Source organism: Lynx rufus, unplaced genomic scaffold (genome assembly GCF_022079265.1).
Source record: "Lynx rufus isolate CCGP_SWC_20201006 ecotype Redwood Valley unplaced genomic scaffold, mLynRuf1.p SCAF_1, whole genome shotgun sequence".
In the NCBI taxonomy this organism is placed as follows: Eukaryota; Metazoa; Chordata; class Mammalia; order Carnivora; family Felidae; genus Lynx; species Lynx rufus.
This window is the reverse complement of record NW_025814823.1, coordinates 87,342,162-87,359,450: the sequence shown is the minus strand read 5'-3', so window position 1 is coordinate 87,359,450 and position 17,289 is coordinate 87,342,162. Positions and strand designations below refer to the sequence as shown.

The following is a 17,289-nucleotide window of genomic DNA, read 5'->3' as shown; positions in this document are numbered from 1 at the left end:
GGCTTGTGAGATTGAGCCCTGCGTCAGGCTCTGTGCTGAAATTGTGGAAACTGCTTGGGATTCTCTCTTTCTCTTCCTCTCTCAAAATAAATAAACATTAAAAAAAATAATGGAAATCCTGCCATTCATAACATGGTTGGACCTCAAAGACATTATGCAAGGTGACATAAGTCAGACAGAGCAAGACAAATACTGTATGACATCACTCATATGTGGAATCTAGAATAGTCAAAATCATAGAAACAGAGAGTGGAATGGTAGTTGCCAGGGGCTGGGGAGAGGGAAAGTGGAGAGGTATTAGTCAAGGGTGTAAAATTTCTGTTATGCAGGATGACTAAGTCCTGGAGATCTGCTGTACAGCACAGTGCCTACAGTTAATCATTCTGTGTTGTGTTTATTAAAATATTTATTAAATATTTATTTACCAATTATTATTTATTTATTTAAATATTTATTTAAAGGGTAGATTTTGTATGAAGTCTTCTTCCTATAGACACAAAATATTAACAATAAAATAACAACAACAGCAGCAGCAACAAGAACAATAATAAGGGAGTGGGAGGGAAGTTTGGGGGGTGATAAACAGGTGGATTTGATGGCAGTGACAGTTTCACAGGTGTGTTTTTTTTTTCTTTTAAAATTTTTATTCAAATTCTAGTTAGTTAATATACAGGGCAACATTGGTTTCAGTCCTTTTTTTAATGTTTATTTTTGAGGGAGACAGAGAGAATGAGTGGAAGAGGGGCAGAGAAAGAAGGACAGAGGATCTGAGGTGGGCTCTGTTCTGACAGCAGAGAGCTCGAACTCAGAACCATGAGATCATGAACTGAGCTGAAGTCGGACACTCAACCAACTGAGGCACCCAGGTGCCCCTTCACAGGTGTATTCTTCCTTCAAGAAAGTGGTTAAAACAGACCAGCTGGTGATGAGCAGACCCTACGCTGCCTGCTGACTGCCTCCATGTGGTGGCTTGAGAGAGCAAGGATCTATAGTGTGATGGGCTAGTCCTGCTCCTGATTCTCCACTTGCCAGCTCTGGTGGATCCTCCATTCTACCCTCCTATTTGTCATCACAACACTCAAACAGCAGCTGTGAGAGCCAGAGGGCACATCCACTGAGCACCAGCTTAGTTTCCCCCAACTCCCCTCCCCAGTGGGACACTCAGAAGAGTGCAGACATCTCTGGCAGCAACCAGAGATAAGAACACCACTCGTTTGGTTTGGAAAATCCAGCAATATGAGTAAACATTCGTCTCTAACTTTGTCTGTGATGCAAGCTTGTTCACTCCATGCTAGGCCACATCCTTCCTGCCCATGCTGGGCTGTGGCCACTATAAATTCATCAAGTTTCCTCTTGGGCTGTTTCTGAGGCCTGCATCTGGGTGAGTCCAGCTCTGTGACACTGTGTGGATGCAAGGGACTGGGGAGAAATGGGGAGGGGATGTCAAGGGCCAGATTTCTCTTGGTTAATGCACTAGGGATTCTTAGGCCAGCTTGAAAGTTTGTCCTTCAACGAGGATTTGGAATGTACTCTGATGTTTCTCATTATTGGGCTTTATGTGTTTGTGCAAGTGTGTGCCTAAGGGCAGGGGTGAGGGCCAGGACAGCAGACACAGCTTAGACCCACGACTCTGGGGGATTTGCCGAGCAGTCCCCCAGAGGCTGGATGGAGAGGATGTGTATGAGGAAATGAACATCCTAGACAGCAGGGACATAGGAGATAAAGGTTGGGATAGGGTGCACTAGGGTTAGGGAAAGGGGGGCACCGAGGACAGGTACAGACAGTCTGGGTGTGGATGAAAAGATTGGTGGAGGGGGACCAGGGATGGATCCATCTGGAGGCGGCCCACCACCCCTCAAATGCATAAGGAATAGACTTGGCAGGTGCGTGGAGCCAGGAGTGAGATACAGAGAGAGGTGAGCTTGTCTCTGTGTCTTGCACACTAATCTGTGGTCATTCTAAATTCTAATTTAAAGTGTTCCATAGCTCCACAGGCTCTCTCCCTCCCATCAGCATCATTTATGCCTTTAGGTTGATGCTGTGCTTTTCCAAATTCGTTGTGAAGGGACCAATCCCAAACACAATGAGCGCGTTCATCTATCCAAAATCTGGGAAAGGTGGAAGAGAAAAAGTTGTAGCAGCTGACCTCTGCTCTTTGTGGAACCCTAAATTTACGTAGGGAAACTGAGCCTCAGTGAGCTCTGTAATACACGGCTGTGTGTGGCAAATGCTGGGAAAATGTTTTTTGCTTTTTAACCATCTATTTTACAGTCTTTGATCTTTTTTTGTTTTGGATCTGACTGACAAACCTAGTTAAGTGATGGAAGAGATAGTTACACACCTTTCCACTCTGTGAACAGTGCAGTGTTAGGGATGTGAGAAATCAGTGACCCTGATCTAAATCCTGGCTTTGAACCATTTTTTTTTCTTTCTGTGAAAACCTTGGACAGACCCCCTAGTTTCTAAGACTGAGTTCCAAAAAAAAAAAAAAAAAAAAGACTAAGTTCCTCTTCCACAAAACGGGCTTAGAAATATACTCATGTCATACAGCTTTGTGAGACTTAGATAAGAAAAAGGATTAGTGCAGGGCCTTAGCCCACAAGAGACTCTCAATAAATGTCAGTTCTAACAATTATAATTGTGAATTTTGCAAGGAGACCTTAAAGAGATGTTATGTGTTTATTCCACCCACCCCACCCCTGCGGTACCTAAGTTTCATTTCATTTGTTTCTATCAATCAGTGGATCAATAGACGTGCACTAGAAGACCATCCCCTTCTCTGTGCTCTTTCTCTGTCCAGCCATGTGCTGCTCTGTTACCATCATAGTTACTCATTTCCTGGGTCAAAGCAAAAACGGGGAACCAGAGCCTTTCAGTTAGAAGGAACTTAAGAGCCATATTTTCCACTCTGTCATTTTATAGATGAGGAAAGTGAAGGTGAGGAGTAATGAAGAGTTTATCGTAGGCCATAGCCCAGTAATTGGTGAGAACAAAATTCTCTTGGTGACATTTGGAAGTGACATCACAGAGCAGTTGGTTTGCGCATATATAAGGCTGTTAATGCAGTTGCGTTTGTGGGTTTAATTACTGTTTCTGTTCACAGGGACACCTTTCTTCCATGGCTCAGGACACACTCCTGAGTCAAGATAACAGGAGAACATTCTGGTAGGTATTTGGTTCACTTTTTTTTTTCTTTTTCATGTTTATTTATTTATTTTGAGAGAGAAAGAGAATGCGAATGAGCAGGGGAGGGGCAGAGACAGGGAGAGAGAGAAACCCAAGCAAGCTCCAGGCTCAGCATGGAGCCCGATGTGGGGCTCAGTCCCATGACCACTAGATCATGACCTGAGCTGAAATCCAAAGTTGGGCACTTAACTGACTGAGCCACCCAGGTGCCCCTGGTTCACTTCTTAAAATTAAAGATGACAACTCACAGTTGGGTTATAGTTTTTGTTTTGTATTCTGGATTTTTCATAGTTTAATTCTCTCTAAAGAGGGCAGAATTTAAAAATGACTCTCCTTACCTGTCTGTTTCCACTGTTCCAGCTTCCCAGTGTGGACCTATGCCCAAAGACCCTGACCAGAGCCACGGATGAACATGGCAAGTGTCCGCTGCAAGTTGGCCCGTTACCTGGAGGATTTGGGGGACACAGACTTTAAGAAATTCAAGATGCACTTAGAAGACTACCCTTCTCAAAAGGGGTTCAGCCCACTCCCTCGGAGTCAGACAGAGAAGGCGGACCACATGGATCTAGCTACTTTGATGATTGACTTCAATGGTGAGGAGAAGGCATGGGCCATGGCAGTGTGGATTTTTGCTGCAATCAACAGGAGAGACCTTTATGAAAAAGCTAAGAGGGATGAGCCACAGTGGGGTGAGTGGAAGGAAGACAACATTTTTAAAAATTGTGATAAAATACACATAACATAAAATTTACCCTCTTACCATTTCTAAACATATGGTTCAGTAGTGTTAAGCAGAGTCATGTTGTGCAATCAATCTCCAGAACTTTTTTTCATCTTACAAAACTCTGTACCCATTAAATAACAATTCTCCATTCCCTTCCCCTCAGCCTCTTGAGCCACCACTTTCTGTCTCAATGAATCTGACTACTCTTTGTACCTCTTATAAATTGAATCATAAAGTATTTGTTTGTATGTGGCTTATTTTATTTAAGATAAAGTCCTTGAGCTTCATCCATGTTGTCACACATGACATGATTTCATTCCTTTTTAAGGTGTAATAATATCCCCTGGTATATGTATACCACATTTTGTTCACCTATTCATCCATCAATGGACATTCAGATTGCTTCTAGCTTTTGATTCTTGTGACTAATGCTGGTAGGAACATGTGGGTACAAGTTTCTTTGAGACCCTGCTTTCAGTTCCTTTGGGTGTATGTTCAGAAGTGGAATTATTGGATGATATGGTAATTCTAGGTCCAATTCTTTGAGGAACTCCCATAATGTTTTCCACAGTGGCTGCACCATTTTGCACTCACATCAACAGTGTACAAGGGTTCTAATTTTTCCTCATCCCCAACACTTATTTTATTTTTGTTTTGATAGTAGCTATTCTAATGGCTGTGAGATGATATCTTATTGCAGTTTTGAGTTGCATTTCCTGATTGGCTACTGATACTGAATGACTTTTCATGTGGTTTTTAGCCATTTGTTTATCTTTGGAGAAATGTCTATTCAACTCCCTTTTCCCATATTTTAATTGGGGTATTTGTTGTTGCTGTTGTTGACTTGTGAGGACTCTTTTTATGTCCTGGATATTAACTATTTATCAAATATATGATTTGCAAATATTTTCTTCCATTCCATGGATTGCCTTTTCACTCTGTTGATGGTATCTTTTGATGCAATAAAGTTAACCTTTGTTTTTTAATAATTCCATTTATCATCTTGGCTTTATCCCCTTTCTTCCTCTTATGATACTGCCATGAGACATTGGAGGAAAGCAGTTTGGTTTCCTTCTAGCTCCTTTAAAAATCCAACTCATGGCTCATCTATCCCCTAGGAACTGTGAACATGTTGGGGGTAGAGTTTTTCTTTCTGGCTTGATGTTTTGAACAAGGGAAGGGTACAAGAAAGGGCTCAAAGGAACCTAGAAGATCACAGGATGATGATGTTGAGCTAGTAGAAAGGAGGAATAAAAATGAATCAGCAGATCAGGAGAAGTATGGCGAATGGGTCAGTGATATGGACATAATGAGGGACAGAAACATGATAATGGGGGCATGAGGTGGGGATGCACAGCAGCGGGATGTTATAAAAAATGCATATAATAATATAATTAAAATTGTGTCCTTACTTATATACTAATTAACCAAATTAAGGTGTAATAATCATAGTGGCAGAAGTGGTTCACTTAAGCAGTTTTTATGGATTTTGGTAATTCCTTATAAGAACTCCATGAGGCTGGCATTTTTTTTAAAATTTTATTTGTAGGCTCTACACCCAACATAGGTCTTGAACTCACAACCCCTAGATCAAGAGTTGCATGCTCTACCAACTGAGCCAGCCAGGCGCCATGAGGCTGGCACTTTCAAATGAACTTTCAGTTTCATTACTAAATAAGACACTCCAGACACAAAAAGACAAACACAGTATGATTCCATTTATAAGAGCTACTACAGTGGTTAAATTTATAGAGACAGAAAGTGTTTGCTAGGAGCTGCAGGCAGTGGGGAATGGGGAATTGTTTAATGGTTAGAGTTTCAGTTTTGCAAATAGAAGATCATTCTGGAGGTTGGCCAACAACTTGAAGTGAGTCTGAAAGAGATTCTGGTTGCCTGAGACTCTGTTTCAGTCAGATCCAAGACCTGGATTCAGTGCCAGGTGTGCCTTGGGCTGGATCCTGGCTCTTAACTACTATGCTATCTTGGCTTCTGTAACTGGGCTCTGAGATGGAAGAATTATAACTAGGGTTAGAAGTCTGTTTTTGTTTTTGTTGTTGTTGAGGGGGAGAAGATTGTAGGGTTAGGTTTTAGATTAAGAATTAAGTCATGGTTTTGGTTTGAGTTAATGTTTAGATTTTGTTGTGTGACCGAGTTATCAATAGCATTTGCATTCAGAATAAGTAGACACCTACGTAGAAGCTTTAAAAAATTTTTTTTAATGGTTATTTATTTTTGAGAGAGACAGAGTGCAGCATGGGAGGGGCAGAGAGACAGGGAGACACAGAATCGGAAGCAGGCTATAGGCTCTGAGCTGTCAGCACAGAGCCCAACGTGAGGCTTGAATTCACGAACCATGAGATTATGACCTGAGCTGAAGTTGGACAGTAAACCAGCTGAGCCACCCAGATGCCCCTTTACCAGGAATCTTTTATGTTGCTCTTGGGTTCCTGCTCATCTAAAATTATCTCTCAAATATTTCCCCTGGTGGCTTAGCACTTGTTCTATTGTACTTTAATTTCTCTGGTGAAATGCTTCTTTGGGATGTCTAATTTAGTGACTGTTTAGATCTATGATTCTCAACTGTAGATGCATGTTGGAGCTTTCAAAATATATTGGGTGCTACAAACAGAAGAATGAAACTGGACCATTTTCTTACACCATTCACAAAAATAAACTCAAAATAAATGAAAGACCTAAGTGTGAGACAGGAAAGCATCAAAACCCTAGAGGAGAAATCAGGCAACAACCTCTTTGACCTCAGCCACAGCAATTTCTTGCTCCACACATCTCCAAAAGCAAGGGAATTTAAAAACAAAAATGAGCTATTGGGACTTCATCAAGATAAAAAGCTTCTGCACTGCAAAGGAAACAATCAAGAAAACTAAAAGGCAATTGACAGAATAGGAGAAGATATTTGCAAATAACATATCAGATAAAGGGTTTTTATCCAAACTATTTAAAGAACTTACCAAACTCAACACCCAAAAAACAAATAATCCAGTGAAGAAATGGGCATAAGACTTGAGTAGACACTTTTCCGAAGAACACATCCAGATTGCTAACAAACACATGAAAAGACGCTCATCACTCATCATCAGGGAAATACAAATCGAAATCACACTGAGATATCACCCCACACTTGTCACAGTGGCTAAAATTAACAACTTAGAAAACAACAGATGCTGGTGAGGATGTGGAGAAATGGGAACCTTCTTTCACTGTTGGTGGGGAAATGCAAACTGGTGCAGCTGATCTGGAAAACAGTGTGAAGGTTCCTCAAAAAATTAAAACTAGAACTACCCTATAACCTAGCAATAGCACTACTAGGAATTTATCCAAAGGATACAGGAGTGATGATTCAAAGTGGTGCATATACCCCAATGTTTATAGAAGTACTTTCAACAATAGCCAAATTATGGGAAAAGCCCAAATGTCCATCAACTGATGAATGGATAAAGAAGATGTGGTTTATATACACAATGGAATACTACTTGACAATGAGAAAGAATGAAATCCTGCCATTTATGACAACATGGATGGAACTGGAGGGCATTACCTTGAGTGAAATAAGTCACAGAAAGACAGATAACATGTTTTCACTCATATGTGGATCTTGAAAAACTTAACACAAGACCATGGGGGAAGGGAAAGGGAAAAATTAGTTTCAAACAGAGAGGGGGAAAACACATAAGAGACTCTTAAATACAGAGAACAAACTGAAAGTTGATGGGGGTGGATGGGGGAGAGGGGAAAATGGGTGATGGACACTGAGGAGGGCATTTGTTGGGATGAGCACTGGGTGTTGTGTGTAAGTGATGAATCATGGGAATCTAACCCCCAACCAGGAGCACACTATACACTATATACAATGAATGTTAGCTAACTTGACAATAAATTATACATATATATATATATATATATATAAAATCTGTTTATTTAGTTTTGAGAGAGAGTGAGAGAGCACATGAGCAGGGGAGGGACAGAGAGAGAAGGAGTCACAGAATTTGAAGCAGGCTCCAGGCTCTGAGCTGTCAGCACAGAGCCTGGCACAGGGCTTGAACCCATGAATTGTGAGATCATGACCTGAGCCGAAGTTGGAAGTTTAACCGACTGAGCCACCCAGGTGCCCACTGACAATAAATTATATTAAAAAAAAATATATATATATATATAACTTTTATTTTATATTTATTTATTATTATACACAATGGTGCTGGACACTACCTCAGATAAATTGAAAAATAATCACTGCGGGTGGAGTCCAAGAATCAGTATTTTAAAATATGTTTTTATTTATTTTGAGATAGAGAGAGGGAGCAATCAGGGGCAGGGAAGAGAGAGCAGGAGAGAGAGAATCCTAAGCAGCTTCCAGGAGTCAGCACAGAACCTGACATGGGACTGGAACTTCTAAACCATGAGATCATTACCTGAGTCAAAATGAAGAGTCTGACACTCAACCAACTTAGGCTACCAGGTGCACCTCAGAGTCAATATTTTTAAAGCTTCCTAAGTGAATCTCAAGTCAGCTGGGATAGTGAACCACTGAGTTAGACAAACTAGATTGGTAATTCTTACTTTGGGAGATAAGAATGTGGGTATGACTAATTTCAGACATTTGGGGGCAGGGAAGGATAATCCTGCTGGTCCATAGCCATCTTGGGGATATTTAGACATTTAAAAGTGCATGAATGCCACGAAGTGGATGTCCAGCTGCACACCTGTCATTCGCAGCTCTGAGCTCTGTTTTTGTTTGGGAGAGATCTGGAACAGGGGACTTTGAGCTGTGCCAGCTGTTGGGTACTGGGTCTGAATTATGTCACCTTAGTCAGGAGTCCTGGCTTTTAAATTTGTATTTCTTTTTCCTTTTGTTTTCAGATAATGCACATGTGGTATACCGGGAAGAAAGCCTTGAAGAAGAGTGGATGGGTTTATTCGGGTACCTATCCAGAATCTCTATTTGTAAAAAAAAGAAGGGTAAGCAATGGGAATAGTGCTTCCCATTGGGTTTGGAAATCCTGCTTTGGAGGCTGGGAAGCTTGTTCATCCTATATGTTCCTGCTCCTTGGGGGTACAGAGGCCCATTTCAGGAAATCCACTAGAGCTGAAGAAACAGATCAGTGTTCACATGGCTCCTTGTAGTCCCAAGGGAAGTCACCAAGGGGAGGTGATTGAGTGTTTCAGGTTTTAAAAGGTATGGGATGGCGACCTAAAGGAATAAGATAGAAGAAAAATAAATGACTTTCTGGGGGCACCTGGGTGGCTCATTGGTAAAGTTGATTTTGGGTTAGGTCATGATCTCATGGTTCATAAGTTCCAGCCCTGCAGCAGGCTCTGAGCTGACTGTGAAGAGCCTGCTTGGGAGTCTCTCTCTCTCTCCCTCTCTCTCTCTCTCTGCCCCTTCCCTGTACTCTCTCTCTTTCTATCATTCAAAAATAAACAAATAAACATTGTAGAAAAGGATTTTCTGGTAGGTGACAGTGCCTGTGGCACTTTGCTGTTCTTCTGCTCAGCTGTGTATAGGAAGATTTTGACATCCTAGATTTTCTGGGACCGTCTGTACCTGTGCAGTGAAGAGAACCTGCACTTTCCATTTCTTAGCTTTGGTCATCACTCCCTATGGACCAGAGACCCTTGTTGAGAGCTTTCATGTGCTTGGGCTTCTCCCAAAGTCTACCTTTCTGTTTTGCCTCAGATTACTGTAAGAAGTACAAAAAACATGTGAGGAGCAGATTCCAGTGTATCAAAGATAGGAATGCTCGTCTGGGTGAGAGCGTGAACCTCAACAAACGCTATACCAGGCTGCGTCTTGTCAAGGAACACAAGAACCAGCAAGAGAGGGAACATGAGCTCCTGGCCATCGGCAGGACTTCAGCCAAGATGCTGGACAGCCCTGTGAGCTCCCTGAATGTGGAATTACTGTTTGAGCCTGACGACCAACACTCTGAGCCTGTTCACACGGTGGTATTCCAGGGAGCAGCAGGCATTGGGAAAACAATACTGGCAAGGAAGATCATGTTGGACTGGGCATCAGAGAAAATTTACCAGGACAGGTTTGACTATTTGTTTTATATCCACTGTCGGGAAGTAAGTCTCGGGACACGGAGGAGCCTGGGAGACCTGATTGTCAGCTGCTGCCCGGATCCAAACCCACCCATATGCAAGATTGTGAGCAAGCCTTCTCGGATTCTCTTCCTCATGGATGGCTTCGATGAACTTCAGGGTGCCTTTGATGAGCACACAGAGGCGCTCTGTACAAACTGGCAGAAGGTAGAGCGGGGAGACATTCTCCTGAGCAGCCTCATCAGAAAGAGGCTGCTTCCCGAGGCCTCTTTACTTATCACCACGAGACCTGTGGCTCTGGAGAAACTACAGCATTTGCTGGACCGGCCCCGTCATGTGGAGATCCTGGGTTTCTCAGAGGCCAAAAGAAAGGAATACTTTTTCAAGTATTTCTCAGATGAGCAGCAAGCCAGGGAGGCCTTCAGGCTGATTCAGGAGAATGAGATCCTCTTCACCATGTGCTTTATCCCCTTGGTCTGCTGGATTGTGTGCACTGGGTTGAAGCAGCAGATGGACAGTGGCAAGAGTCTTGCCCAGACATCCAAGACCACCACTGCAGTGTACATCTTCTTCCTCTCCACTTTGTTGCAATCCCGCAGAGGGAACCAGAACCACGATGTCTCTACTAACCTCCGGGGTCTCTGTTCCTTGGCCGCAGATGGAATCTGGAACCAGAAAATCCTGTTTGAGGAGTGTGACCTTAGGAATCATGGCCTTCAGAAGGCAGATGTATCTGCTTTCTTGAGGATCAACCTATTCCAGAAGGAAGTGGACTGTGAGAAATTCTACAGCTTCATCCACATGACCTTCCAGGAATTCTTTGCTGCCATGTACTACTTGCTGGAAGAGGAGGGACAGGGAGACACAGGGAGCTTGCTGTTGAGTGGTTCCAAGCTTCCCAACCGAGATGTGACAGTCCTTCTGGAAAACTATGGCAAGTTTGAAAAGGGGTATCTGATTTTCGTTGTCCGTTTCCTCTTTGGCCTTGTAAACCAGGAGAGAACCTCCTACTTGGAGAAAAAACTGAGTTGCAAGATCTCTCAGCAAATCAGGCTGGAGCTGCTAAAATGGATTGAAAAGAAAGCCAAGGCCAAGAATCTGCAGATCCAGCCCAGCCAGTTGGAGTTGTTCTACTGTCTATATGAGATGCAAGAGGAGGACTTTGTGCAAAAGGCCATGGGCCATTTCCCCCAAATTGACATCAATCTCTCTACCAGAATGGACCATGTAGTTTCTTCTTTTTGTATTGAGAACTGTCAAGGTGTGGAATCACTTTCCCTGAGGTTGCTTCATAACTCTCCAAAGGAAGAGGAGGAGGAAGAGGAGGAGGAAGTGCAACACTGTGAGGTGGACCACTGTGTCCTCCTAGATCCTCATGCTGCCTATACTCACCGGTAAGACAATTTGGCTTCAGGCAGGTGGTAGAATGGTAGTGTTGCCTTCACTTTCTAGTCACCTTTCTCTGGGCACTTTCTCTCTTCCCACTTCTCAATTGTCTTTAAAATGTGGTTGCAACAGAGGCACCTGGGTGGGTCAGTCAGTTAAGCATCAGCCTCTTGATTTTAGCTCGGGTCATGATGACATAGTTCATGAAATCGAGCCCCACATCGGGCTCTGCACTGACAGCATGGATGCTGGTAGGGATTCTGTCTCTTCCTCTCTCTCTGACCCTCCCCTGCTAATGTGCATGCTCTCTCAAAATAAATAAATAAGCATTTAAAAAATGTGGTTGCAACAGCTACATAATGCCACCACCACCCATTTCTACCAGACTCCTTCAGCGGCAGAGATTGACTAGTAGAGGAAAGGTAGGTGGACAAATGGATGAGAAAAAAGCCAACACCACCACCACCAACAACAAAATAAACGTTTGGTGGATGTGAACTCAGTGCAAGGTATTACGTGGGGAAGAGAGTTGAATGCAAGTGTTGTGAACTCAAATTGCTTGTAATCTACTTGGGGCTCTAGTGCATAGTATCCAGTCAATTCCCAAGCAGCAAAACAATCACAGTGACTGTCCCAGGAACAGAGAGGATAGAGGGCCTTCGGTGCTGGAGGGAGAAGTTTCTCAGAGGAGTGATGTTGGAGCTTGCCATGAAGGATCTGTAGGATGTGAGTGAGTGTAGGAGAAGGTAAAGGGATTTTGGCAGTGGTGTCTGTGTAACAAAGTATAAATATGGTCTGAGGAGCAGTGTATGTAGGAGACTATGGGGGACTGACGTGACTTCATTGGAATGAACATAATGAGAGAAACTGAAGGAAATAGGGCTGGAAAGGAGAAGGTACTTTTAAGCTTTCACACTGTGTTTATAACAAGGAAGTCACCAAGGTCTTCCTCTTCAAGAGCACCCTCTTCAAGGTCTGTTCACCGACTTTGTAGGGGATTGGAAGCCAGTTTCTGTGTCTGTACAGCAAAGCAATTCAGTTCCCTGACCTCTGAAATCCCTGCTTGGACATGGCCACAGCTATGGTGGGAAGGTAGATGCTCTGCATGTGCTTGAGTTTAACCTGCAAAAACAAAACAAAACAAAACAAAACAAAACAAAACAAAAACAAAAAAAAAACAACCCCCCCCAAAAAAACACTTGACATGAGACAAAATTAAAGAGATAGGGGGCTGGCCCTTCTACTAGGAGCAATGAATTTTCATCTCCCTCTCTCCCTCTTGGCAGCACTTCCAGGATGATATTTATTTATGATTTGGTCATCAAGGACCACCCACTGGGGCTTCAGTGTTGCTGAGACCCAGGCCCTGCTCACAGTGATGTAAGGTTTGGTTGTGGGGATAGTTGGGACACAAGAAGGGACTATAGGGAGGAATCAGCTATGGCAAAAACACCTGCAGGATGCACCAGAAGCCCACCATGGGGAGCCCTTGAGCAGCTGGACTCTGAAGGATGGATCACGAGGAGCCAAGCATGGGCAAAGGCAGCTCAAACAGAGGGAATAGTGGGTTCATAAGGCAGGAGTTGGGGAAGCAGGATATGTCTCTATGGTGGGAAATAGTTCAGAATAGCTGCAGGGGGATGGGAGGGGGGGAGAAAGAGACAGGAAGTGAGGGAAGGAGGAATACCTGCTCATTAGGGCCCTAAAAACTAGTCTGAGAAGAGACCTGACCATGGTTACACAGCCGTGGAGAAGGCTTGCAGAGACTTAGAATAAAAGTCCTGATAAAAAGCCTGACACCCATCTTGCTAGATGACAGTTATGTTCCTCAGAGGGTAGGAGCTTGCTTTGTGTGTTCTGGAACCTTCTGAAGCCAGCAGCATGGGCATCCACCTCATGCTTGTTAGAAGTGCAGAATTGCAGGCCCAGTCCTAGACCCACAAAGTCAGAATCTGCATTTCAACATGAGCTACACATTGGAAGCACTGGAAGTCTTAAAAACATTGATATGCTTGGTCCCATCTCAGAGATTCTGACTTATTCCTATGGAGAGGACTGGCCTAGGGGTTTTTGAGAGCATCACAGATGCTGTTATGTAGCCAGTATCAGAACTAGGCTCTGAATCACTTCCAGAGTGTCCATGGCCTTGGGCAGGACAGCTGACCAATGAGAGGGGAGGAGAAGGACATCTGACAGAGGGGATAGGGGGTGCACAAAGTCAGCCAGTCACAGGCTCAAGCCATTTCCATAATAAGGTGTGTAGGACAGTCGTACCAGGGCCCCTTAGCCTTTGTTATTCCTCAGTATGCAATCTTTGTTTCTGTGAGTCATTTCTTTTTTTTTCTCTAAGTTTATTTATTTATTTTGAGAGAGAGAGAGCAGGGGAGGGGCAGAGACAGAAGGAGGGAAAGAGAATCCCAAGTAGGCTCCACCCTGTCAGCACAGAGCTATATTCAGGGCTCAATCCCATGAACTGTGAGATCATAACTTTAGCTGAAATCAAGAGTCAGATGCTTAACTGACTGAGCCATCCAGGCAACCTCTGTAAGTCATTTTATAATGCTTGGGAAGTCTTGGTCTGGTGCCAAGCCACTCCTGATTTTCCTTTCTCTCTTTCTTCCTTCCTTACAATTTCTAGGTTGGTGAACTGCCATCTCACTGTTAGCCTTTGGCAGGGACTCTTCTCAGTCCTAAGCACTAGCTGGAACCTCACAGAACTGAACCTCAGTGACAATGCTCTGGGGGACCCAGGGATGATGGTGTTATGTGAGATGCTCCAGCGTCCTGGCTGTAATGTTCAGAGATTGTGGTAAGAACCTGTGTGTGTGTGTGTGTGTGTGTGTGTGTGTGTGTGTGTGTGAATGAGATATAGGGAGGACTGGAGGAAGACCTCAGGGTCCAGATAAGTGGTTTATTAGTTTTCTAGGGCTGCTATAACAAAGTACCACAAACCCAGAGGCTTAAACAACAGAAATTCATTTTTTCACAGTACCAGAAGTCCAAGATGAAGATGTCAGCAGGGCTGGTTTCTTCTGAGGCTTCCCTCATTGGCTTACAGATGGTGGTCTTCTCCCTGTGTCTTCACACGGTCCCTGTATTCATGTCTGATATCCTCAAAGACACCAGTTGCATTGGATGGGGGTCAATTTAATGACCACATTTAACTCTTTAAAGCCTGATCGCCAAATAGAGTCACAATTCTGAAATCCTAGGATTAAGACTTCAATGTATAATTTTTGGAAGGAATGGTGGACACAATTCAGCCTATAAGAGGTGGGAAGGCAGAATGAATTGGAGGCCAGTTGTTCAGGAAGTTTCAAATGGGGAAGAATGAAGGAGAAATGAAATTAAGTCATTTGTTGGTGATGTGACAAAAAGTGCCTGACCTTCAAGGTTTTCCATTTTCTCACCGGCCATCCTCTTAGATGAGAATCAGAGAATTTCATCATGTATAACGGCTACCTAGGCTGGACCCCATCAAAACATTTTGTATACATTGAAATGTCACAGGGACTCTCCTTTAGCTTTCTTAATAAAGAGTGGTTGCTCTGAGCCCAAACTGTGAGTCAGACTTACATGCCTCAAGAGGAGCACACAGGTGTCTGAGCCATCTCCCAAACTCTCTTCCATAACACATCTGCATTTTGGATGAGCTACACAGCCAGTGTTAGAGTCTACCACTCCCGGGTGTTTTCATAAATCCCTCTCTTGATCACCATACCCACCCCAACATCATACTTATCAATTTTACCTCCTATACAAATCACTAGCCCAGGTCCAGCAACCATGATTACTTGCCTGGATTTTGTAATGGCCTCCAAGACCATCAGCTTCATGGGTCAGGATTCATGTTTATCTTTCCATTGTCCCTGAAATGTCAGGATAAGTGTCTCAGCAAACATTAGTGCTCAAAAATACATACTTAATGAATATTGACTGGTCTCCCCACATTCACTTTCACCACCTACAATTCTAGTCTCTATATAGAAGTCAGAAGGTTATTTAGAATATTCTACTTTGATCATGCCATTCTTTTGCTTCTCTCTGCTCTTTTGATAAATTACAAATCCCCTTCTTGCCTTCAAGCTCTGTTTTTGGCTCTTTACCTGCCTCTCTATATCTATCCCATGCCATTCTCCCCACCTCCCTGGTGGGTGTCCCTGTGTGATTCCAGAGAGTGAGACACAAACCAGGAGACATGGGTGATAATGATTTATTTTACCACAGTGATTTTAGTCATACATTTACTTCTAGTTGGTGTGGAAATGGGGGCAGAAAGGAAGATTAGCGGTTCTAGGATGATGAACTATTGTCCTGGAAAGGAGAATGTTATTCTTGCTCCTCTGACAGGGACACATAGTTGTTGTCGGTGGTGATGGTGATAGCGGTGTGTGTGTGTGTGTGTGTGTGTGTGTGGTTGTAAAACAAGTCAAGAATTAGAGCTTCCTGCTATTTCAGTGTAGGTGGAAGGCTGGGATTTGATCATCAAACAGAACAATGGGGACAAGATTAGCAAAGAGAAGTAGATGGGTAAAGCCCTAGAGTAGTGCCCACATGAGGGATTTTTACAGTTAGGGACATGTGCTAAAGAAGTGAAACACATAGGTTCACCACCTTTTTCATGCATAAAACAGGGACGTGCCATGTATACATTGGAGAGCTGACCATTATTTATAGAGGGAGTTCACTGATGCACTCAGCAGTTGTGGTCTCGGTCTGTGAGTTAGTGAGCTTGGGGACGAACTTCACAGTAAGTCTCAGGCTGTGTGCAAGAGTTCTGATAGGATGACACTTTACATAAGTTTGGTTAAGATTTTCCCTTTGTGACATGAGACCACAAGTGCCCCTGTTTGGTGCTGAAAACAAGCTTAGACTGGAAGGCAGTGACGAGATAAGCAGCCTGTGTTCTGATGCTTTCTGTTTCTGTACTTGGCATGAAGGTTGGGGCGATGTTGCCTTTCCTATCAGTGCTGCTTCAACATCTCCTCGGTCCTGAGCAGCAATCAGAAGCTGGTAGAATTGGATCTGAGCCACAACAGCTTGGGAGATCTTGGAATCAGACTTCTTTGTGTGGGACTGAGGCATCTATTCTGCAATCTGAAGAAGCTCTGGTGAGTCTGAGATATTTTCCTTCGTGAGGCAAGCAGGAGCTATGGCTTCAATGAGCCAAGATGAGCGATTTTATTTTATTTTATTTTATTTTATTTTATTTTATTTTATTTTATTTATTTTATTTTTTTAATATGAAATTTATTGTCAAATTGGTTTTCTTACAACACCCAGTGCTCATCCCAACAGGTGCCCTACTCAGTATCCATCATCCACCCTCCCCTCTCTCCCACCCCCATCAATCCCTCAGTTTGCTCTCAGATTTTAAAAGTCTCTTATGGTTTGGATCCCTCCCTCTCTAACCTCTTTTTTTTTTCCTTTGCCTCCCCTATGGTCATCTGTTAAGTTTCTCAGGATCCACATAGGAGTGAAAACATTTGGTATCTATCTTTCTCTGTATGACTTATTTCACTTAGCATAACACTCTCCAGTTCCATCCACGTTGCTACAAAAGGCCATATTTCATTATTTCTCATTGCCACGTAGTATTCCATTGTGTATATAAACCACAATTTCTTTATCCATTCATCAGTTGATGGACATTTAGGCTCTTTCCATAATTTGGCTATTGTTGAGAGTGCTGCTATAAACATTGGGGTACAAGTCCCCCTAGGCATCAGCACTCCTGTATCCCTTGGGTAAATTCCTAGCAGTGCTACTGCTGGGTCATAGGGTAGGTCTATTTTAATTTTTTGAGGAACCTCCACACTGTTTTCCAGAGCAACTGCACCAGTTTGCATTCCCACCAACAGTGCAAGAAGGTTCCCGTTTCTCCACATCCTCACCAGCATCTATAGTCTCCTGTTTTGTTCATTTTAGCCACT

The 17,289-nt window shown here is 43.2% G+C and overlaps 1 protein-coding gene across 3 annotated transcripts in view; it reads left to right on the top strand.

Moving 5' to 3' along the window:
* The first annotated feature begins 1,459 nt into the window (after nucleotides 1-1,459).
* Nucleotides 1,460-17,289, top strand: part of NLRP3 (NLR family pyrin domain containing 3) — a 54,674-nt gene continuing 38,844 nt past the window's right edge. Inside the window, exons 1-7 of one of the 3 annotated variants that reach the window (XM_047082272.1) lie at nucleotides 1,461-2,983; nucleotides 3,104-3,165; nucleotides 3,547-3,875; nucleotides 8,786-8,884; nucleotides 9,603-11,364; nucleotides 13,995-14,165; nucleotides 16,297-16,467. In XM_047082272.1, coding sequence (XP_046938228.1) covers nucleotides 3,593-3,875; nucleotides 8,786-8,884; nucleotides 9,603-11,364; nucleotides 13,995-14,165; nucleotides 16,297-16,467 — 2,486 coding nt within the window. In that variant the 5' untranslated portion in view covers nucleotides 1,461-2,983; nucleotides 3,104-3,165; nucleotides 3,547-3,592. Of the gene's footprint in view, nucleotides 3,166-3,546; nucleotides 3,876-8,785; nucleotides 8,885-9,602; nucleotides 11,365-13,994; nucleotides 14,166-16,296; nucleotides 16,468-17,289 lie in introns of all 3 variants that reach the window. The other 2 variants (XM_047082281.1, XM_047082270.1) reach the window with 2 other exon arrangements.